This window comes from Myiozetetes cayanensis, unplaced genomic scaffold (genome assembly GCF_022539395.1).
Source record: "Myiozetetes cayanensis isolate MyiCay16 unplaced genomic scaffold, myiCay2020 scf20-37, whole genome shotgun sequence".
NCBI lineage: Eukaryota > Metazoa > Chordata > Aves > Passeriformes > Tyrannidae > Myiozetetes > Myiozetetes cayanensis.
Genome location: NW_026087412.1, coordinates 7740799 through 7764025, shown reverse-complemented (window position 1 = coordinate 7764025; position 23227 = coordinate 7740799). Strand labels below are relative to the sequence as shown.

Below are 23227 nucleotides of genomic sequence, written 5' to 3'. Positions count from 1 at the left end.
CTTTAATATTCTTTTTGTGCCCTTTTACTTCTCCAGAGAAACTAGGAGCTTGGTCCTAGCTCCACAAAGTTTTACATTTGCCAGGGGTATGAAATCTGCATAGTGTCAATAACTTTCATTTGAAGAAATGTTGGGCTTCTTCCACATGCCCTGAGGTCCTGACTCCACTTTCTATCTCTAGTATTTTGTATTTCTCATTATAGTTTTGGTTTGGTTTTTGTTGTTTGGTTTGTTTGTTTGTTTTTTTTAACTTTCTATTCCTGGTAACAGTACAATACATTTATCATGTTCACATATTTGACAATACCCAAATCTGTAGGTGTGTTGTTTCATGAGGGATCCTTATTCCTGCAACAGCCTGAAATACCCTACAGGACCCTATGAAATCCAAAATGTTTGGGATCACCAGCTGATGTAGCCAGGGGCTCTGCATGCTTATCTCAAACTGGGAGGACTGGTAAAGACAGAAGACCAGTCTGTAAAACACATAGACCCATAAATCAAACAATAGCTCCACACACAGTAGCAAGTTATGCACCATCTCATAATTTATTATAATACAAACAAGTTTGTCAAACACAAGATATTGTCTACTTATGAAAATATCAATATTCACAATTTAAATAGCGGATAGGTCCCTTAATTTTATATACCAGCAAGTCATCTAAAAAGTATTTTGTTCCTAGCTTGTGGTCTTCAAGGATGTATGCCTATAAGTAATTGTAAAACTGTCCATTCACAGCTTATTTTTCCTAATTGTAGACATTTGAAATATAAATTAGAGTACAAAAGAGCATCTCCACAACAAAGATGGTTTTGTCTCCAGGATAATTTTTCCCTAAATAATGACACTATATGTGCTTGGTTAAGGTTTTTTACTACTGGCAAATTGGGAGGTACGAATAATATAGCAAGATATTGGCTAGTTAGCAACAGTCATTGCAAAATGCTTCACACAACCAAAAAAAAAGGCAAGTATTATCAACAGCAGCTCCCATATGGCAGACTAAAAAGTCAAGGCTTTATTATCCAAACTGGCTTTGAATGTCTGTTAACAAGATACAGCTTGATCCAAAGCCCTCCTAAAATAATGGCGATTGGAAAAACCAACCACAAAGCCCACTAGCAACCTTCCCTTTGACTTCAAAGGGCTTTGGAAGGAAGCTTTTAAAGCCCTAAATTATCAGAAGTGAAATGACCAATCCACTGTACATGAAAATTGCACCTTGTCATTTCTAAAATGATATGGAAAAGTATTGTGAGTTTTTCCAAATAAGTTATGGGAATTTAATGGGCTGTTATTTTTCATGGGGAAATAAAATACACAGAAAGATTTTTTTTGTTTTTAAATATGGTAATTTACAAAAATACATTATCAGGACGGAAAGAATCAGACAACACTGATAGTTTGCAGGATAAAGATTATGCTACAAAAATTAATAAATCACAGCATGTGAATGGCAGAATATGCCATGCACTTAATTGAAATTTTTTAATAAATAAAAGCCCTAGACAGTCACTATTTTCTTTAGGTTACTATTATATTAAGTAGAATAGTGAAATTCTTGTATAAATAGGGTTTTTTTCCCAATAGATACATTCTCAAAAATGAACCACTTATCTATACAGATATTGCACTTCAGACTCATTCACATGTAACTCAGACAAGCATTCCTCATAACAAATGTAGAATAAAAATAAGTTATAAATACAGTGTTTTCCCAAAATGAGACATACAGTAGCTTTCCCATAAGGTAACTTTGGTTACTATCAACTGACAAAGACCAGAGAGAGGTTTGTGAGAGGAGGGCAGAAGGGATGGCCGCAAAACTGAATTTCTGTAAAACACCAGTAAAGGGAGCAATAATTTCAACCTTTCCATGAAAAATACAGCAAGGCTGAGCATCCCTTTTCCGCTTTATTATTGCAAGGGTGAAGCTTTGAGATCACAGACTGAGAGGCTCTTCATTTCCCTTTGGGGATGTTTAGGTGGGTACCATCCCCTCGGTGGGTGAAGGTGGAAAGAGTCAGCTTTTGCTCCCAGCCCCCCATGTCCCCAGACGTGCCCCTCTCCTTGCTCTGACCTGTGTGGTCCTTGGGGTGCCTGAGCACCTCACAGAGGAGTGCTGAGCAGCTCTCCCAAAAACTCTGCCAGTGGGAGAGGACTGGGGGGCATGTGCTCCCCGAGGTCCTGGGCATCCCACTTCTGTGCTCTGGACCAACCTGAGTAGCCTCGATCTCTCCTGAGAACAGCCCTCCATGCACGAGCCAGCCCTTGCCTGGGGACCCGGTTTTCACACCTTGTGCCTTCTGCCGCCCTTCCCCTCTGTGCTCAGCTTTGGTGGGTTTAGCTCTTGCAGGATGCCACTACAAGGCATTGTGCAAACCTGTGGCAGAAGGGAACCAGGCTGTTGTCCTCAGCACGACTTCTGTAAACTTGGCCCTTCTTAGGGAGAATGCACCAAAGCTGAGCCATCTGTGGGTTTTAGAGAGATGCTTTCAACACTCAGATCACCCCCATAGTGGGATTGATTGGATCCCTTCTGAAAGGACCTCTCTGTGTTAGTCTCTAATGCACCATGAGCTCTCTGCTGGCATTGGAGAAGGGCACAGGCACAAATGCAGTGCTAGCACCAAGGTACTGCTTATCTGCAGTTACTGAGGAGCTGCTGTGTCCACTGACCACATTGTGCTTGTGTTCACCATGTACCTTCACTGCTCTCACATCAGTGAGGCTGCATTAAGTGCCCAGTATAGAACAAAAGCTTGTGGTGTGTGGCTCCTAAGAGACCACATGCAAAGATTTGAAAGTGAAAGAAATTAAAAGAAGTGCATTTCCAGCCTTCCTGTAAATCTCTGCTTATTTTCTACACTCAGCATTGATGGGACGCTGTTTTTTGAGTGTGAAGGAAAAGCAGCTAACCTACTTTAAGTAAGTGTAATACTTAGATCAGCTTAGACTAAGGCTTTTATGTTTTTACGGCTGTTGGGTATTTAATGAATTTATTCCACATTTTTTTTAACAATTAAAAGACAAATCTGCAATAGAATGGCAGAATCCATCAGGAGAAAATCTTGGGTTGAGGTTTTTATATGTTAATCCCTAAAGGCCTGAACATGGAGGATAACTGAGAATCTGTCTTGATTAAGAAGGAACTTGAAGGCTCTGGTCACTCCAAACCTCACAGGAGCAGCTTTGGTGGGAGCTCTGCATCTGGCAGGACTTGGTTTCAAACTTGAAAGTCCTTAGACACCATAACTGAAATAGCTGGGAAAAGATGCTGCTTTTGTTCTTGGCTCTATAAACTTCCCTCTCTCCCTCCCTCAAGCTCCCCTGTCTCAGTCACATTCTTAAATGACAACTTTAAACACATGAACATTGGCATCTTGGGGATCACTTTCCATGCCAAAGCTGCGACAGGTACTGTATCGGTCCTTGAGCCTTGTTCAAGTGAGCCACAAAAGGGCTTGTCACCACTTGTGTCTCACAGGCTGCCTCCTGCAACGAGGTCTTGACAGCAAAACTGTGCGTGGTGGCATTTCATGTCAGATTCAACACATAATTTTTGGCAAGTGCACACATCAGAAATGGCACCTTCCACAGTACACAAAAGCATCCATTCACTTTGTCGATGGCAAACTACACAGTCGAGTAAGGTTTTGTCGTTGTGTTTTAAAAGGTTGTAATTAAACACTGCTGTGGCTTCGCCCCTCCAATGACTTTGGACTGCACTGGTGCTGGGATGCAAAACGTTTGAGGGCGACTGAACACTAAGACTTGAACTCTGAAGCATATTCAAAATGCTATATAAGAGATGGAGGCGTTTGCCTTCTCACTTTCCCTTCTAAAATCAAGTGCTCCTGTTCCTTCCTGACAGTCTGCTCTGCCCTTGGTCTCCCAGGGAAATGAAATCAAATGACCACTCTTCAAAACAGCCATTTCAGCAAATTACATCCCGAAGATGTAACCACTTGAAAAGAACTTGCACCCAGAAACTTCAACTATTGCCCTTTTCATGGTGATATTTTTATAGGCTTTCCATTCTTATCATACTGGTAAACAAGCATTTTGATGCAGTGAGAGTTCGCTGGGGAAATCCAAGGGCTGCTTGTTATGGAAAAGTTATGGTTTGTATAGAATTGCACAGGTTGCTTCTGACACTTAAAGAAGGCTTTCAGTGTGGCAGCTGCCATTGTGCGAAATCTTTTGCTAATAAAACAGTAGAGGAAGAAATTAATTGCAGTGTTCAGCAGTGCAAGCATGTTGGCGATGTCCGACACGATATGCACCACCCAGCTGTTGTTTATAGGCGACACGTAGAGGTGATACAGTATCATGATTATTCTTGGTGCCCAAAGTATGGCAAAAATAGAAGTTATAGTAAACAGAATGGCTGTTGTTTTCCCCGTGGAGTACCCTCGCAGTCGGAAATTGCTCTTTCGCCGCAGCTTGTACACAATGATGGAATTCAGGATGAAGAAGATGGAGCAGGGCACTAAGTAAACAGTAAAGCAGTGCACCCAGATGAGGACGTGATGCATCGATGTGCTTATGTAGTCTTCAATCCAAATATTGGGCCACCAGTAGTAGGGAATGCTGGTCAAAAAGCAGGTGACATAGACACTTACTATGACTTTTCGAGTACGAGCAGGGTAGGAGACTGTGTGGTACTTCAGCGGGTGGCACACAGCTATGTACCTATCGATGGTTAGTGGAACCGTAATCCAAATGGAGGTGTGGATGGACGAAAATTCCAAGACCTCAATTATTTTGTCCAGTACCTGAGGCATCTGTTTGTTTAAGATGAAGTCTTCCATGAGGAAGTCAACAAAGACGATGAAGAAGAGAACCAGGATGTCAGCAGCAGCTAGAGCTAGAAGATAGTTATAGGAGGACTTCTGCCTGCGAGCTACAAGCTGGGAGAGGATGATGACTGTCAAGATGTTTGCTGTGGAGAAAGAAACACACAGTTAAGCTATTAAGATGTAACACCAGCTTTTCTGAGCACTTGTTTGGAGCTGTTCAAGCATTTGGCAACATGATACCCTTTAGTGAAGTTCAAAAAACACCACAGTCGGGTCCCTCAGAGAAACTGTTGCGATGGGAGGAACGTGTGGCCCTGCTCTCAGCTGTGGAATACACATCCTGAGCAAAGGGGTACTGGGACCCCTGTCTGCACACAGAGGCAGGGGTAGCAGGAGAAAAAAGCTAATAGCTCACATGAACATTTTCTCTTATTTCTCACCTTGCTTTTTTCACTTTGTTGTTTAACCAGGGACAGATGAGAAGGGTGGAGTGGGCTCTGGAGAGAAACACATTTTGTCCCTCATCCCAGCTTGTGGTACCTGACTGTTTTAGAACTGAAATCAAAGCCACCTGGATTAGGTAATTCTCTCTTGACTGAGTGGGATCCCAATCGAGAGAAGGACTTTCAGGGAAACAAATGTCCTCAGCTCTTCCTGAGATTCTTTTGTAATTCAGTCATTCCTGTCTGATGTGCTCTCCTACAGATGGGTTCTGAGAAAGCATCTCCCTTCCCACCACTGAGACAGTCAGCTCCACAAAGACCTGCCTGCTTACCCTGAGCTGCTCTTTAGAAGTCCTTCAGGCAGAAGGCATTTTTCCTCTAAAGTGATGTAATTTAGCCTTAAACGAAATCCTGCTGGTCACATCAGACATGATGGATGTTCTGATTCAGCATGAGTGTAAACATCCCTGAATTTCCCGAAAAGCATCTGTTTGCGTCTCTCTGGCCACAATACAGACCTGTCACCTAGATGTACTGCATGACAGTTAAATAATATTGTGCTGAAGTGTCTTTTCTCTGCTCTTTCACTGTCTGGTTTGCCTCAGTTTTCTAAAGCTTTGGTTAAACTTAGATACACTTTAATGACTTCCTGAACCAGTGCTACAAGGGATCAGTCCTACAGCCCCTGGCCAGGCAGAGCTCCCCATGAGTATAAACAGCCCTTGCAATTCTTGAGAGCTTTCCTGGTGCACTAGAGTGCAGCCAAATTTTAACTACTTGCTCTTGTTTACTAGAACTTACTGTGTAGTCTTAAAGTGGGGGAAAAAATAATTCTATTATTCCTACTATCAGCATGGCTGGAATGAGACAGGCAAGATTGTTCCCATCAGAAGTTGGTATCATTTGGCTGGAATAATACCTGAAATAGTGCTTAAAAATCAGAGCTCTGGTTTACTGTACAAGAGGCTGCCAAATGTTTGTAGCTGATACTTTGCTAAGTGTTCTATAAATCACCTCTTCTGTGCATTCAGTGCTTCAAACATTTCTGCCAGCTTTGATGGATTTCCCAAAACAAATCAACAATACTTGTAAGGATTCCTTTAAATCAGAGAGAAAGGAAGTTGCTGACATTAAGGTAATGATAACTTAGGACACATGTCCTACAACTGAAAATGTTCATTTTTAAAAAACCTGTTTTACTTGGCACTGAAAAAAAACCTTCCTCCTTCATAAATGCCTTCAAAGCCTGCTGTCTGGGAGCAGATTTCTGCCACCAGGGAAATGAAGTGCAGCAGAGTGAATGATCTTGAATAACAGCCCTCACCTATTTCTGTATTAACTTAATGTATTAATTTTGTATCTTGGAACAAAACTAAACCAAACGTGACGATCAACGGACTCCTTCCCTATATTAAAAAAAAAAAAAGGCAGCATGATCTTTCCAAGGTATTGTCTCAAATTGCCTTCAGGGGAATTTTCCCGATTCTGTCCTCCATTAATGGGAATGCAACTGCATTGATTTCAGCTCAGAGCAGACGTGGGAGACAAGAGGTGATATAGCCAGAACTGCTGTGTCATTTTTCACTTACTTGCTTACGAAATGCCTCTGTTGTGCCTGCTGATGAGCCCTGGAGGTGCAGTGAGTGATGTACTGTCAAGGAAATCCTCGAGCTGGAGTGTTTATCATGGCTCTGCAGCCACTGCTGGTTTTGGCCAGACAGACTGACTGGCTCGGCTTCAGATATTGGATGTGACCCATGGGGTGCATCTTCTCTTTAAATCCTCTGGATTTGACTCATTCCAGTGGCAGCAGCTGGAGTCAGCGTGCAGCAAGGGGGATGTCTGAAGACACTGGTCCCTGCTGGTAACTCTGGCCTGACTCTCAGAGCAGCTCCTGCAGGGATGCTGAAGCCAAACTGTGTCCAGGCACAGCAGCCCCACTCCCCACACTTTCTACTAACCCCACTCAGTTTTGCTACAGGAGCACATTTATGAGCAGTCCTTTCCTCTGTACCCTCTGCCTCTCAGGGTTTCCACCCACAGCAGTAACAGCATGTGCTGAAATGCAAGTTATTCATCTAAGGCCAGCAAAGCCTTGCTTGGTGAGCTGGATTAGAAAATTGATCTGACAAAGTACATGCAAGCTCTATCCCATTTTTTCTGCAAGGGTTACTGTATCTTGTACTGGAAATGCTTTCCCTGGGATCACATTCAAGCTTTTTCTGGCCGGATGATATGAAATACAGTAACATCATTTACTTTGTGAAAATGGATAAATACTGGGGTGCAGGAGGAAGTTGCCAGTGTGACAGTGTCTTAGCACAGGGTCTGTGAGTGTTCTTCCTGCTGCATACTGTATAGGGAAAGTGTAGATGAGCTATGAATGTCTCAGTCCTTCAACCATTTCCTAGCCAGTGTTGAGTTAGTCCTTGGTGTGTCCTCAAACACTGCCTAAAACTCAGTAAAATGGAAAATGGGTGAGCACATGGCTCTGTGTGATCAACTGTGTCCTTGTGCCAGTGTTTCTGTAAGTCCTGGGTACCTATTCAGCGTCCTGCTCTCCTGTGGGCAAAAATTACCTACTGTGGGTGAAAGGTGATGGAAGAGTATTTGTAACCATATTTTAACCTGGCTGACTCTAATTCTTGCACTGATATTGTAGACTTTGATGAGGACTATGGCAGAGATGGTGATGATGGAGATAGAAAAGTATCTGTCTCTACTGTAACATATGTGGAGCGTTGGATAGGTCAGCACCCCTAAATTGTCCTGGACAGTACACTGTCCATTTCTTGCAGTGTTTTTGCTAGATACTAAGTGGTTAAGATCATTTGAATTTGAAAGAGATTGATCACTGTGCTGGGAGATGATTAGGGGATGACAGATGGGAATTTATGCCAGCGTCGCTTGCTGCAGTGCAGTATTCTGAATTTATAAATATCTGGTTGAGAACCAGGGCTTGATTAGGGACTAGCTGGCTGAAGCCTTGAGGTGCTGTTGGCAGATGATTACAAGCAACTGTATGAAATGGCAGTCTCAATTCTTTCCCTTCAGGCCTGAGGATGCCTTTGAGTCACAGTGTCTGAAGGTCTCGGATACTCAAATACCTTTGGCTCATACTGCTCAAAATACAGCAACCTTCTAATTCAGCCAGGCTTCATCACAGGACACTTACATCTCTCCTTTGCCATCTCCCCTGATTTTGTCAGCCTCTGAGTAAAAACTGTAGCACTGAAATTCATTCCATTGGAGATCCTACATGTTTGAGAGGGATCTCCCTTTAGGAGTAACTTTGGTTCTCACGTGGATTCGGGTTTACTTCCCACACCAAAGCCATGCTGCCGTGGCTGCAGAGCCCAGGCAATCTTCTGTGCATCCTCAAAGCAGTGCCTGTGACCTAAGGGCACAGCTCTTTCCCCAGCTTCTTATTCCATGGATTACAGTCATCGCTCCAATAGTGTCTAACACCGGCCTTTGCAGGGGATTTGAGGAGCTCCTTTCACTGACTATCATCACCACGTATGAGCCTAAGCAGGAGCGATTGTATCTGTGTAAAGAAGAAATAGGCATATTTCTGGGCTTTCTGGTTTGAGGGTTTTTTTAACTGAGAGCACTTTGGATGAACACAGCAGCCTGTGCAGTGAAACAGCCATTAGAACACGAGCAGCAGTGTTGCTGCGCTGGGGACAAGGCTGGCTGTGTGGTTCAGCAGCATTATAACAGCATTATAAACCACCCAAATGAAGTAGCCACGAGTGTCGCTTGGTGAGCGTGATAAACATTAGGTCACGGAATATAATGGGCACCTTTCACCCAACACAGTTGTTGCTAGGATCCCCACAAATAACTGTGAGATGTATGAAACTTCTCCACGGGCCCGGCGTTAGTCACCTGACTGGCACAGAGAGACAGCTCACAAATGGGAAATTCTGAGTTGCTTCAGAAAATACGTTAGTAACGCCTCGCTCTTAGATTTAGAAACTCGGAGAGTGGAAGGACGACACGCTAAAAAATATACGGTGAGGAAAAGGGATGTTTTGGCTTGAAGGCAATAGATGGTTTCCTGTAAACTAGGAGGCAATATTCAACTGTAAACAGGTTCTGTGACCTGCAGCCAGATCTGACCATGGTTACTAATGCACCTGCTCTCCAATAGTTACCAGACTGGAGATGAGGATGGCATTTAGCCCTTACTTGATGTGGGAGCTCTCTGGGGAAGCTGATGACAAGGGATGATTTCTGATGAAAGTAACAGGAGTTATTTAAAAAGAAGCCCAGAATTGCTGTGGCAATTTAAATACTTGTTTATTACTGATGTTGGCTATAGCTGGTTATGTGGCCTTTGAAAATGACCCCTGGATGCTGTTTGCCCTTAAAAATGTTAGGGCACGTCCTCATTTTTCTCTTACAGCCAATATGGATCAAAGTCAGCACTAGAGCAGATGGGGACAGCCTCTGTGAACTGTGCTTCAATTTGTTCCTCTCTATTATCATATCCTGAGATCCTTCCTTAAACTGTTGTGAAGCGTAAAGAGATACTTTATAGAATATAATTAGTGCAATACAAGCTTTTGCTTCCCTGGGAGTTCCTGTGAGGATTGATTTTTGAAAATAAATGGAGTTATTTGCTGTTCAGTTGTCTGAGTGCTGTCGAACAGCTCACGGTGAGGCAACCCCAGGAGGGAAGAGCTGTCAGTCCCTTCTGCTGGTGCCTGCATTATCTCCTAGGGGATGGAGGGGGACATAAGCAAAAAAAAATGAGCATATTAAAATGGGGTGTGGATGGCATGGATGTAGGACTGCTACTGGAGCAGGTTTCACATCTTGTAGGAAGGCTCTCATGTGGTTTATGCTTAGAAATCCCATGTGCAGGGACAGACCACACCAGTTCTGAGGGTGAAAGAGAACTGAGGTAGAGGATGGCCAAGCTCCTGCCCAGGACAACCTGCACTCCCTGTTATATGCAGGAGTCTGGGTTAGTTATTGCCAGAGAAAACACAGCATGGCCTTGCACTTACAAGTCACAAGTGAATGAACGAGTTAGTGCCAGAGGCCACATTCTGGCAAGGAAATCTGGCCTCTGGGGCCATTTTTCTCACTAACAGCATTTATTAGCTGAGACGGCTCTGGGGAAGGATGCAGTGAATGAGGTACTCTGCTCTGCAGTTGGCTTTAGCCATCAGTGGGTCATGGAGGCCAGAGAAGGATTTTAATCCAGCAGAAGCACTTCCTCACTGTTGGAGGCCACAGATGCAGTAATGGCATGGAGATGCCAGTGGCTGGTGTTCACTGTGAGCCTTGCCAGCCACTGAGGCTGGAGTGCAGTAGCTTTGTCTGGCAGAAAGATGTAATTGCACTGTGCTGTTTTTGGCTTTCCTAGACCATTGGAGTACGGTTTTTCCATAGTCTTTATAAAATAGGGCTATTTCTGCAGTATGAGAACAACCCAGAAGGGACACTGGGCTAAGACACAGGAAGGTCTGGTTTGTGCTCTCTGGTGACACATGTGTGTGAATGTGACAGGGATCTGGTTCTCCTTGTGCCATCTTCACCCTCCTCGTCTGCCTTTCCTGAGCTGGGCCTACAGCGCAGAAAGTCTCTAATGACTCTCAGGAATTCCCCCCTGCCTCCCCAAAGCCTTTCTTAGAGGCACTCATTACAAGGATAAAAATGTCTAAAATGCACATCTCAAAATCTAGCCTGGCATCTTGCTACCACAGCAGTAAAGCTTTCTAATGGAAATTGATGCTGGGAAGAGAAAAAGCAATCTGTGAAATAATGCAGAAATCATAAAAGGAGTTTGGTTATTCATGCAACATATTTGGACAGACAAAGATTTTCAAGGCAATTCTGGTGTCTCATTTGGCAGGTGTCTGTGGCTTCTACTGTGGGCTGTCAGCACAGTGTAAGAGGTCTCAAGCTGAGTAACTTGAGCTCAAGGGTGACAAAACCATTCTACCCTTCTGATACCAAACGCCAAAGCACTGAGGCAGATGCCAAAGGTGTTTCATGGGATGACTGGGATGGAGAGAGGATGTGATTTCATAAGGGCACTGGCATGTATTCTTTACTGAACATGAATAATTAAGAGGATTTTACCTTTGATTGTGGTTTTGCTAAAATAAACCAGTCTTTATGTCTTCCTAAAGCATTAGCTAATGCAATAGCAGCTCATGCTTGCAAACCCCATGGCCAAGCTTTCTCAGAGACTACGCCAATTTTACACAATATGCAGGAAATTACAGACTATGTAAAACCATTGCAGTTTGGCTTTATTCCCCCCACGGAGAATATACTGCATCCACACTGGATATATCACTCTTTGGAGTGCTAGTCTGGACATTGAAGAAAACACTCTTGGAGGGAAAAAACGTCTGAGAAATATCCTAGTCTGATGTAACAGACTGACGGGTAATTTGTCTTGAAACCAAAAGCAACCTCTAGTGCACCTGTCCGTGCAGCCAATGGTCCATATGATTGAAAAGAGAGAGAAGTTAAATGACTGTACATTGCAAGGACTCTCTGTTTCAGAAGGGAACAATTTCAGTGAAAAAGATGTTCAGTGTTTCAGTAGGCAAGCTTCTCTCCTCTTCTATGGTAAAGGGGTAGAACTCTTTTTTGTCATCTTCTGTACCACTAATTCTGGTCCTACTTGGCTGCCTCTACTTCATTCTCTCTGCACAACCATACTGGTGTCCTGGGGGGCAATCCAATACCATCTTCTCCCATCAGGTCACTCTGAGAATAGCACTAACAGCACTCCAGACACTGGGGTTTAGGATCCTTATGTACTTATCTGTATTCTGCAGAATGAAAACTGATTTGTGTGTAAGGTCTCCTGTGCTCAAGGAGTTAATTCTGGCTTTGTTTCCTTTTCTGGTGTCTCAAAGCTAATGGAAAAAGAGATCATAGGCTCAAAAAGACCAACAGAAACAGGAGGTGAAAGCTTTTGTGGACAGGGATTGCTTTGCACTTGGTGTTTGAAAGAAGAGAGGGCACCTCATCAGGACATCTCCGTGTTGTTTGTTTGCCTATAGCAAATTGTTTTGGCGTATGCAGATGAAGGCCTTCTCCTGCTGGCTTGTTTCTGCTGATTCACCCCCATTTTATGGAAGTGAGCAGAAAGAGGATGAGGAGGAGAGAACTAAATAAGGGGTGGATGAAGAACAGCAGGATATTAGACTGCCTAGTGTTTCTGAATGTTTTGACTTCTTCACAAATGGGGGCTCAGCATTACCCACCTACCGTGAAAACTGGCTGTGCTCTCTCTTTTGTGTCGTTGTCATTTCAAGGAAAAATCTCCTCTGGAGTTTTTCCTTCCCAATCCATTTTAGCAGCCTGCCATGCAAGGTTGTGCACTTCATAGTCTACTGAGCCTCCCAAATATGGCACCTCATTATCATTACCGCCCTGACAGCGTTGTTTCCTACTGACGTGGCAGAAGAAAACCAAAGCTAGCAGTTGTACTCTGTAAAGGCATCCAGAAATGTGGAATCAACTTCTCCACAATCCATGCATTCACATGGGTTCATCCACATGCTGCCTTTCAGGCTGCAAGACTTTAGTGGCCACAGTCTCCAGATGTACTGACCAAACTACATCACTCCCATCTGCACACCTTGCTGTCACCAGTTCTGTACAGGAACAGAATGAATTTATTCTTTTTCAAGATGATTCTTCTTTCCTTACAGAACAAGCATTCATTTTACAATAAGAAATGACTCATTTTAAGCATGTTAGCAGCAGTTTTGTTCCCCTCCGCCCAGTACTACTACTGTAAATGTGCTGTAGTGCCCTTCAGTTGCTCCAATAGCTGAGCTAAAGTTCTGGCAATTTATTCTTCCTCTTTTAAGTAGGATGCAATGTACTGGCCTTGCATCCAATTCAGATTTTAAGTCAGAGAAAGGATGGTCTTTGAATAAAAGGGTGGCTGAATCAGGTCTCAGGAGGGTTTGGTTCTTATTCATTGTGTGAACTCTACCTAATGAGCGACAGCTGAAGAGTGCTGTTTTTTTCAAGGTCATAACTGTACATGTAACAATTCTCCCACTCATATTTTCAGATCTTCCTTTAGCACTTCTATTGTTCAGGTGTGCTGTTATGAGAAAGGCTATTTATTCAGGTGCTAGAAACGCTCTCTTTAATCAGAAGCCTGTACTGTGATTGCAGAAGAATATACGAGGCAGCAGATGGCAGGAATCCAAAACGAGTCAGACACTTCTATACTGCTGTGTGCTGTATGTACACCTACCCTCTGCCTGCTTTGGTGTTTACTGGGTATGACAGGCCACGTGAGTCATCAACAAACATTGCTACCTGTCTCCCTTCCTGCTCGTGGTACTAACTGGGTTGCAGCTGTAAGCACAGAGCTGGCAACACTCTTTGGGTCTCGTCCCCCCCATCATGCCAAGGAGCGGAGGGAACACAGCTGGGCTCTTTGCATGCCGGTGGTCTCTTAGATCAGGGGTGCTCAGCCCACCAACAGGACCTGCCTTGCCAGGATGATGATCCTGGCATGCACGCCTCCCACACAGCCTCCTTATTCCAAACTTTATACGAGGACAAGGCTCCAGAAGGACCAGTTCTCCATTGTTTCAGCTTTCCTGTGGCTATACTGCAGTTTGCATGGGCACAGTGCACCTGTGTGTCAATCCAACATCCTGGGAAGCATCTGGCTTGTTGAGCAAGAACAGCCAGTCTGTCATCTGTTAGGGGAAGGTCCATAAAGTGTCTCTCTCTCTTCACAGTGTGTTAAAACAGTTAGGCACCCCTGCTGAGCTTACATGTTCTTCCAGGTCAGGACTACAGCTTCTCTCCCTCTGCATGGAGCCCTCTGAGTGCACTCTGTGCATGGCTGGGCTTTGAATAACCTGGGTTGTCCCCATCTCCACAACACCTTGTTCAGCAGCTGGTCTGACACAAACACTGCCTGTCTGTACCCTCCAGCTATGAGCACCCATGTGTGTCCCAGCTGCTTTCCCAAGCTTGTGAAGTCCTGAATCTGCGACTGGTTTTATGTAAAAGCCTAAAGCATAAATAAAAGAAACAGTTGTGGACCAGGCTCCTAAAGTTTGGAGTGGATGTTCCCTGGGGCATCCCCTCCTGGGGATGCTGTAAGGGTGCTGGGTATGTGCCTGTGCTTTGTGTCACTGGCATGCGATGACCCCAGAAGCCAAGGTGCTTCCCAGGTAGGCGACTGACTGGGGAGCAAAGTGGAATCAGTGATCCCACATTAGGAGAGCCAGATTTCAGTCTGCCTCTTGCATTGTCAGGAGGAGATGAGCCCTGGGAACATTGATCAGGCCAGACTCTGGTCTAGGAAATGTTGCCACTCTGTCTTTTCAGGACCAATACACTCCCGATGGAAAAGGTGGCTGCCTGCAAGGCAAGTCTGTTGCTGCTGCATCTTCTCATGAAGCAGGAATTAAGGTCAAAGCCAGGTGTCTGCAGCAAGCAGTGTTGCTTCTGTGCCTGACCTTCATGGTTTTGTTCAGTGGCCTGGCCATAGCAGGAGCAATTTTGTGCAGCTGCTTTGCACAGCTCTCACTGACAAATGGACAGACTGAGTGGTACCTGTTGCTCTTTACTTTCTTACCTTTACCAGCTCCCTCTTGGACTGAAACAGAGCAACTTATTCCCTCCCCCACATCCAACATTATCTCTTCCTTAGCATTTTCTCTCACTAAAGCAAGAAACACTTCCATTAAGACTTTTTGCAGTCTCTCTCTTGCTTCCCAATTAACTGCAGGTGCTTCAAAGGTTCTCTCTGACTGACAGACAAGGGGAGTGCAGGGTTAGTAAAGCAGGGGCTGCAGAACAGCTCCACAAATGAGAAACCTTCCCCTCTAAATAGGAGAATGACCCCACTTCCAGTGCCTCTGCCTTGCTCTCCTCCTCACCCTTGTACCGGCAGTTTCTCCTTGTTCGATGCATCCTGCTCCTGAGGCACACCACTCCTGGTAGCACAACTGCACACTTGTAGGACATCTTTGCACATATGCACTCCTAACAAGTTTTGAAAAACTGTCTCTGTGTTGTCAGCCTCTGCTTAGAGGGAAAAGAAGCAGCCTCCTGCCCCAGCTGATCGAAGGCACAATCCCCCCTGGCAGAGCTGTAACCACCTTCGTGCGTGGTACCAGCCACACTGGGTGGTGTAGTGCTGCCCTGTGGTTTCCTCTCTTTGCAGGGCACAGTCTGGCCCTTGCCTCTGTGTGCTAATGCCAGAGCAGGGGTGCAGGGAGTCCACTTTGCTCTCTCTCCTCTCTGTCTTTTACAGACCTTCTAGTGCCTAGTTGAACAGAGAAGGCAAAGGAGCCAGTGCTGTGAACAGGCTCTGCTGAGGTGCCTGGGTTATACACGGGTGGGAGGGGAAAGATGCTTCTTCTGCATGCACAGTCAGGCCTGGCAGCGCTTGGCCTCAACGTGGAGTTGTTGAGTTAGTGAAATTTCCTTCAGACACTACAGCAGGAAAGGCAGAAACAGTTAACTGGTTTCTCCTCTTATCAGTCTTTCTCCAAAATTTGTGGCAATGAGTTAACTTTCCATTTCAGCAAAACACTGCACCAGTGCTGTCTTTGAGGAGAGATCCTCAACAGTGTTTCTCTTAAATCCTTGGCACCACACAAAGATAATTAAGATCCCACATACTTCAGGGCTCTTTTTCTAACAGCCAATAAAGTCTGCTACCTTTACAATTTTCTAATGTTGGAAAATTGAAGAGCAGCTTCAAATTAAAACATGAAAAGCTCTTTTTAGCACTTTTCTTGCCCTGTAACCTATCTCTGACGAAGCCTGGCTGTGTGAGTCTTCCCTTAAACATATTTAGCTTGTTCTCATCTCTGTGCAGTCTCAGGGTGAGAATCATGAATTTCTCATGCACTCACCATACTGTGCATTTATTCAACATACTGTACATGTGCAGTGAGTTTGGGTGTTAGTGCCAGTGCTATCCTCAGATCACTGCACTGAGTACATCCATACCTGATATAAGCCCACTCAGCAGTGCTGCACCACCAAATGCTTTGGCTAGTTGTGTTGAGCACTGTCACAAGTGTCACTGCTCTAATCAACTGATGTCTGATCCCTTGAGAAATGCATGTCACCATTGCTAATTTGGATCGTGTACCGATTTTAACCATGTTCTTAGAATGACAGCATTAGGTCTGTAATTACAATGCAGTATCCTTAGGGAGCTGGTGCAAGTATGTGCAGAACGCTCATTAAATTTTTTTCTTGTCTGTGCACGTAAGACTTTCCCCTGTTTGAGAGACATACAAAGGCAAGCTTAGCCACAGACTGCTTCATGACAACTTCTTCACCTGATAATCTTGAGAGGGTCTTGGTCATTTCTTAGGGGACTAGTGTTAAAATCAGAGCTTGTCATATGGACATCTAAGCAGCCCCTAAGGGATTAATGAAGAGGAAGCTACGACCTCATCCCTGCTGGCTGGATCTCTTTGGGTCAGGGTTGAGACTTGTTGATGCTGTAGAGCACTTGTCTGTGCTCTACATCCTCTGTGGGCTAATTTAGGACTTAACTTTCCAGTTCTCTGAACTGTTAGCCAATGTTCAAATTTTAATTATAAGCCAGGAAGGGAAAAAACCCCAAAACACCACAAAGAACATCAATTCATATGCAGAGCTGTAATTGCATATGTGCTGTTCAGAGGAAGGCTTCTCTTCATGTCTGATTAAAAATTTTTCTATGAATTAATTGCTTGAAGAAGGAATTAAGGTGAACAAAACATTTAGAATTCGTAGACTATTAACTATCATTGCTGCTTTCCATTCCACATGGCACTTTAAATGTAGCTGTACGTAGGAACAACCAAACTCCCTAAAATACTGTTTCATCTTGGTGCATGAGATTGCTCTAACTTCTTCCCGACTCATTCTGCCTGTCCTTAGGATCACCCCAAGTTACCCTCAGGTTGGAGGCGTTAAGCTCTGCCCACTGGAGCCCAGTCTGTAACTACAACAGCTCTCCGTGGTCCTGAGTGCCAAGGTGTCTTGCTGGCAGCCACAGGCAGCCCCCTGGGGAGGAGGCACCTGCTCAGTCCTTGTCTCGGCTGAGACAGTAATGCTGATGTGATGCTCGTGCAGCATCTGCACGTTTTGAGCTGTGGGTACCTGTGTGCTGGCAGTGGTGTCTCACAGGTGCTCACACACAAGCCTGAGACATCCTTTCCTTCCCTGTTTGGGATGTCTCTAGCTTTTCTCATCTCCAGCATCTCTGTATTGTCCTTGTCCCCTTTATAAGTAGGAAATTTCTCTCAGAGTTACACAGTCTGGAGGCTGCTGCCTGTGAGCTGGGACTTTCTTCCAAGCTCTGTACTTGTATTCAGGGGTCTCAGTGTCAGCATTGCAGTGCACTGACACCAAGACTGGACTTTTTAAGTACTGTCCTGTTCCACCAGCCACAGGGATGGGCTCACGAGCATGACAAGTGTCTGCTAACATTCCGGCAGTGTGCTCCTTCCCCAGCCAAGTTCTGTACTGGTGGCATGTTGCTCCTAAAGCCAGCGCTGCCCCGGGGAATAAGGCGGAGATTTGCACCAGAAAAACTCGGTAGCTACACTTGTTCTTACTGCTGGCCCGGCACGCGATCGGCGGGGACCAGACCCGGCCGTCTCGGTACCGCTCTGGCACTCACACGGCCAAATTGACAATGACAAGAAACTTCACGACAGGCTGACTCTGTATTGTCAAGTTCAAAGTCAGGGTGCCCGAGGCCGGGTGGGAAAGCGACCGCAGCAGCAGCAGCAGTGCGATGGCAGGCAGGGACAGACCCCGGAGAGGGAGGCAGCGCCGGGACGGCAACGCGCCGGGCGGGGAGACACTGCCTGGGGAGAGAGATGCTGCCCGGAGAGAGAGATGCTGCCCGGGGAGAGAGATGCTGCCCGAAGCGCCCGCGTTCATCCCGCGGGGCACACGGAGGCAGCGCGCCCGGGGCAGCCCGAGGACGCTCATCCCGCCCCGCCCCGCACAGCGGGCAGGAGCCGCTCCGGCGGGCGGTGCCGGGGCCCCGCAGCCTCGCCCGTCCCGCGGCACTCACCCGGCAGCCCGAGGCAGAGCAGGAGGCTGTAGTAGACGACGGGTGCGTACCCCAAGCCGCAGCCATAGCGGTGGTGCGCCAGCAGGGAGCCGTTGTGGAGGTGGAGGTGGTTGTGCTCCATGGACCCGCTCTCTGCCCGCTGCCGGCGCTCGCTCCGCCGCACGGGCCGCCCCGGCCGCGCCGCCCGCCCGCCCCTCGCACGCTCCGCGGCGGCGGCGAGCGCGGCGCGGCCCCGCGGCGGGCGGTGGCACATGGAGCGGCCCCCGGGCAGCCGGGCCGGGCGGGGCCGAGAGGGGCGGGACCGGCCCCCGCCCCCGGCCGGGAGGGGGGATCTCCCCCGGTGAGCATCCTCGGAGAGCATCCTCGGAGAGCATCCTCGGAGAGCCGCCGCCTCCCGGGGGGCAGCGGGCTCGCCCCACAGCCGGGAGCAGGAAAAAGGGGGGTTTTCCTCCAAGTTGGTGCAGGAGTCAATGAAAGACTGACTCAGAGCAGAGGCGGGGGTTGCCAGCGGTGTACGCTTCTGGCAGCCCTGGGTCGTGGTTCAAGCCGGCTGGGGAGGCCGGGGTGCATCCCCCAATGGGCATTTTGTACCTGCGGCATCGAAACGCAGGCCCGGGTTAACTGCATTGTCCCTCTTCTCCCCGCAGTGCTGCGGGGTGAGGGACGGGGCAGCCATCGGTGTCACACCATGCACCAACATGGTCATACACCCTGCTCCAGCAGGGACACGCCATCCACCAGGATGGACACACACCCTGCTCCAGCAGGGACACACCATCCACCAGGATGGACACACACCCTGCTCCAGCAGGGACACAGGGCATCCACCAGGATGGACACACACCCTGCTCCAGCAGGGACACAGGGCATCCACCAGGATGGACACACACCCTGCTCCAGCAGGGACACAGGGCATCCACCAGGATGGACACACACCCTGCTCCAGCAGGGACACGCCATCCACCAGGATGGACACACACCCTGCTCCAGCAGGGACACACCATCCACCAGGATGGACACACACCCTGCTCCAGCAGGGACACGCCATCCACCAGGATGGACACACACCCTGCTCCAGCAGGGACACAGCCCGTGCCGCCCCAAGCGGCAGGTGCGGGTGCAGCTCCCACAGGGCAATGCTGAAGAGGAGTCAAAATTTGGAAACCTTTCTCCCGTTCCTCAAGGCTTGTGTGTTTCTGTACAGAACCTCCTGTGAAACTAGTAAGGTGGTGAGCCCTCTGCTTTGTGCTGCTGATTAGTGGGCTGGACAGATGTCAGCACACTGATATGGCTAGGAGGTCATGGTTTAGTGATAAAGTAGATGTTAGATTACAGTGCGCACACCTCCTGAGCAGTAAACAAGATGTTTTTTCACCAAAAGGCTGAGCCCCACATCATCACCGGGAGCAGGAAGAGCCCCATCGGTTTCTGTGGCTGCCAGAGAAGGCCAAGGGGGTTGTACATTTGCAGTGCATGTGAGGTTGGTCAGTGAGATATGTCTGATGGGATATGCACGAGACACAGTGGGTGGGTTACAAGACTAAACAAAGATGTGGTCCTTGCTCTCCGAAAACACCCAGCTGCTTAGCGTGGGTAATAATATAACATAAAAAGTGTGTTGCACATGGTAAGGCACCATCAGAACAAGTGCTGTAACAGACCAGCAGGTGATTGAGCAAGGACTTCTGTATCTTTGGGTCTTGTTTGAAAAGTAGTTTAGCTTCTGTTTGGAAGCACAACTATGGGAAAGCAAGGCTCTGGTCTTGCAGGGACTTGAGCAGCTTACTTCACTGGGAGAGTCAACAAGGTTATTCATTTGATTAAATCTTTAATAGAAAAGGTCTTCTTGAACTGTACAGAAACTGCTGTCCATCTTCCCAGGTTAAACATGCTGGAAAAAACCATGTTTTTCCTCTATTTTTTCAGTTGATCTCTTCATAAATGTAGCCTAGTAGTAAGAGCCTACTAGTACAGCTTTTAAGTGGATGTGTTCCTTTTGAAAAGAATTTCTTTGAAGCCAATAATTCAAATAACCAACAAGCAGTGAGGTGTGTGTGGCTATATAGTACAAAGTCCTGTGAAGTCAACTTTGTCTTTTTTTTCCCCAGCTATTTAACCTTCAGGGGCTTTTTTTCTTGTTATTTTAAAAAGTGTAATTTCTCCTCATGTTTCTGCAACAGAGTCAATGAGGAAAGAGATCTTTTATTGCCTCCTAAAAGAGAAGTGATGATTCCTGAAGCCTTTTCTTGGGGGGAGTAAGTACATCAGCAGGGCTGAAAGTGTGACTTGCAGTTTTGAAGCTAAGTGAAGTTTATCAGCAAAGAAAAACACTAAAGAAAGAGATGGCAGGGGAGCAGTACCTTGGCAAATGTTGGTTGAAAAGCCTCACATCCAGTCCAGTTTGCAACACCACGAGTCTCTCAACTTCCCAGTTAACAACAGTGAAATTCTATAAAATCTGGATGCTTAGGAAGAGCCTCTGCCATCCATTTTCTACTGTGCTGTTACCAGTATTCAGACTGGCCTAGTTTTAAACTTCCTGAGCAATAGGGCTTCCCTGGAGAGGTTTCTATAATAGCAGCATTTGCTTCCTCAGAGCTAGAGTTGTCTCCAGGGCACAGTTCAGGTAGATGCTCATGTACTGAGAAGAACTGTTGGTAGTAAGAGAATATTTTTCCATCTCCCCACCTGGAACACTCACTAGAGCTTCACAAGAGGTTCTGCTGCACATGATGTTTTCTTGTTCTAAGGGGAAAAACCGGAAAATTAGCTCACATTCACTAACACTTCCCTCTGGCCTGCCCTGCAAGTGGAGTGGCCACAGAAAGTAAATCTGCTCCGGGTACCTGGGTTAGCTTGATTAAAGCTTCTCGAGGAACTTTTCTGCTTGCACTGTGCAAAGAGCTTCTAAGGTGGGATGGACCAGGTTACCACATCTGATTTACTTTTCCTTCACTGAATTCAAATCAGTGAAATACTTTGTAATACCAGAATGAAGGGCCCAGATTAAAGGTGAAGATTGCTCTTGTGTTCCATGTCTAAATTGTGTTTTGAGGGGTTTTTGTCCTTCAAACAAATTCAAAGCAATTTTTAGCTTAAATGAAATGAATTTGGTTATTCTGCCCTCTGAATTATGTGGTAACAGAGCCCTAGACAGGTATTTCAATAAAGCCAATTCAAAACTAAGCACAATGCTTGCTTCTGCTTAAAGCTGTTTATTTTTAAACTTCTCGCTGTTCTCTAAGGGGATGACATTTATGTGTAGCATCAGGGCCATAGTGAGAAGAGCACTGGTCTGCTGCTGAATCAACAGGCAGAAAGCCTCAGGAGCCTTGAGGAGGATGGTTTCTGAAGCTAATCTCGTAAACAGCCACATGCTCAGACAATGAATGACTTTTATTTCTTTCCAAAGAGCAGTTTATTCTTTGCATGACACACTACATAGCAATACGAGGTGGATGTACTTTGCTTTAAAACTCCAGAGGCACTTGAACTTGGTTAGCTTTTTGTTTTTCAGAGGAACTGAGCCTCCCTGGAAACTGCTTCCCCCCTTCCTGGGGGAAGGAAGATGACGTTGGTCACACAACCCCCATGCACTTGGGCCGTGGAGCAAAGTAATGGTGACTTCAAGAGACAAGAGTCGTTGACTGGAGGAGTCGGGAAGAACTTAATGTTGTGTTGTTGCAATACAGGTGTGAGTAACATGCCTGGAAAATAGCAAAGGTGAAACTGGAAGACTGATGCATGGAGTGTGTGCAAGGGATTGGGAGAGGCAGTGTGAAGGTAGAGAAGTCTCTCAAAGGAAGAGGTATCATCTGGTCACAAATGTGGGGGTTAACAGTTACAACAGGCCAGGGACATTGGAGAGAACCGGTTTATGGCCTGATCAAGGCTGTTTTACCTCTGTAGCAGTGCTGCAGGAATTAAACTCAGAACTGCTACAGAGAAAATAACACCTATAAGAATGACAAGTCTTAGGTTATATCTTATTAGATGCTTGTATATAATTTTGCTGCAAGGAAACCCTTCTCTTCAAAGCAATATTTTTATCTTTCCTTACTGTTAGGTTGCAGAGTAATTGAGTCAAATTCTGCTCCTCCTGAGTTAAAGGACTGTCTTTGTCAATAGCATCCTACAGGTCTCTCCAGGCTTGGAAGGGGAGGGAGACCTTTCTGTGTTCTCAGAAAAGCCATTAAGGAAAAATGTGATTATGAAAGTTCTTTACTGGAGTCTTCTCAGTGTCTGTGCATAGGCAGGCTCCAGTTTTACAAGAGAACAGTGAAGATTTATTCATTTTCAAGGTGAGAAATTTTTCTTGTGCTGGTGGTGATTGCCAGGGAAGTCTGTGGGGCCAGAATACAGATTCATCAAAGCTTCTCCATCTTGTGCTGCAGGTCCATAGCCTTCACCTTCAGGCTCCACAGCCCTGTAGACTCCTCTTCATCTCTTCTTCCTTTGACTTCGTATTTCCTTGGAGACCCATGAAGTTTGCAACAGGTCTCAAACAGTGTCTGTAATGAAGCTTTGCCTATTTGAACCATCTGAAAAGAAGTTCAAAGCTTTTAAACACCAATTATTTCCTTCTTTGTTTATTCCCTGAACTCCCTTTTAGGTTTCAACTGACAAATCTCATTGTAATTAATTTGAGCACGATTGTGAGTATACTTTCCAAGGGAACAGAAAACAGATGTGATAAATGCCTGAACATGAGATTTAATGGAGCATCTGTTGTTTTAAAGAAGAGTTACAAAACAAACTGTGTTTTGTTTGTGTTTAGTTGGTAGATGATACACCTGATTTTCCATCATACTCTTTTCAGGTTACATTGAAAACACCTGACAGAAATGTTTACTGAGATAAACTCATTTGACCTGTCCAGTTTGCAGTGGTTATGACAAATCAGTGCAATTTTTGAAAGAGTCAG

The 23227-nt window shown here is 45.9% G+C and overlaps 1 protein-coding gene across 1 annotated transcript; it reads right to left on the bottom strand.

The window, feature by feature from the left end:
• Positions 1-530: 530 nt before the first annotated feature.
• Positions 531-18437, bottom strand: GPR139 (G protein-coupled receptor 139). The gene is made up of 2 exons (XM_050317836.1): positions 18304-18437; positions 531-4949 (listed from the first exon to the last, which is right to left on the bottom strand). The coding sequence occupies exons 1-2, from the start codon at positions 18422-18424 to the stop codon at positions 4015-4017; spliced, it is 1056 nt and encodes a 351-aa protein (XP_050173793.1). The 5' UTR covers positions 18425-18437; the 3' UTR covers positions 531-4014.
• Between the last annotated feature and the right edge of the window lie 4790 nt (positions 18438-23227).

Excerpts from the sequence above, each read along its gene's own strand:
- GPR139 (XM_050317836.1), bottom strand. The coding sequence starts at position 18,424 with ATGGAGCACAACCACCTCCACCTCCACAACGGCTCCCTGCTGGCGCAC. Across the intron at positions 4,950-18,303 it reads GCTCTGCCTCGGGCTGCCGG|CAAACATCTTGACAGTCATC; the intron begins GTGAGTGCCGCG and ends CTTTCTCCACAG.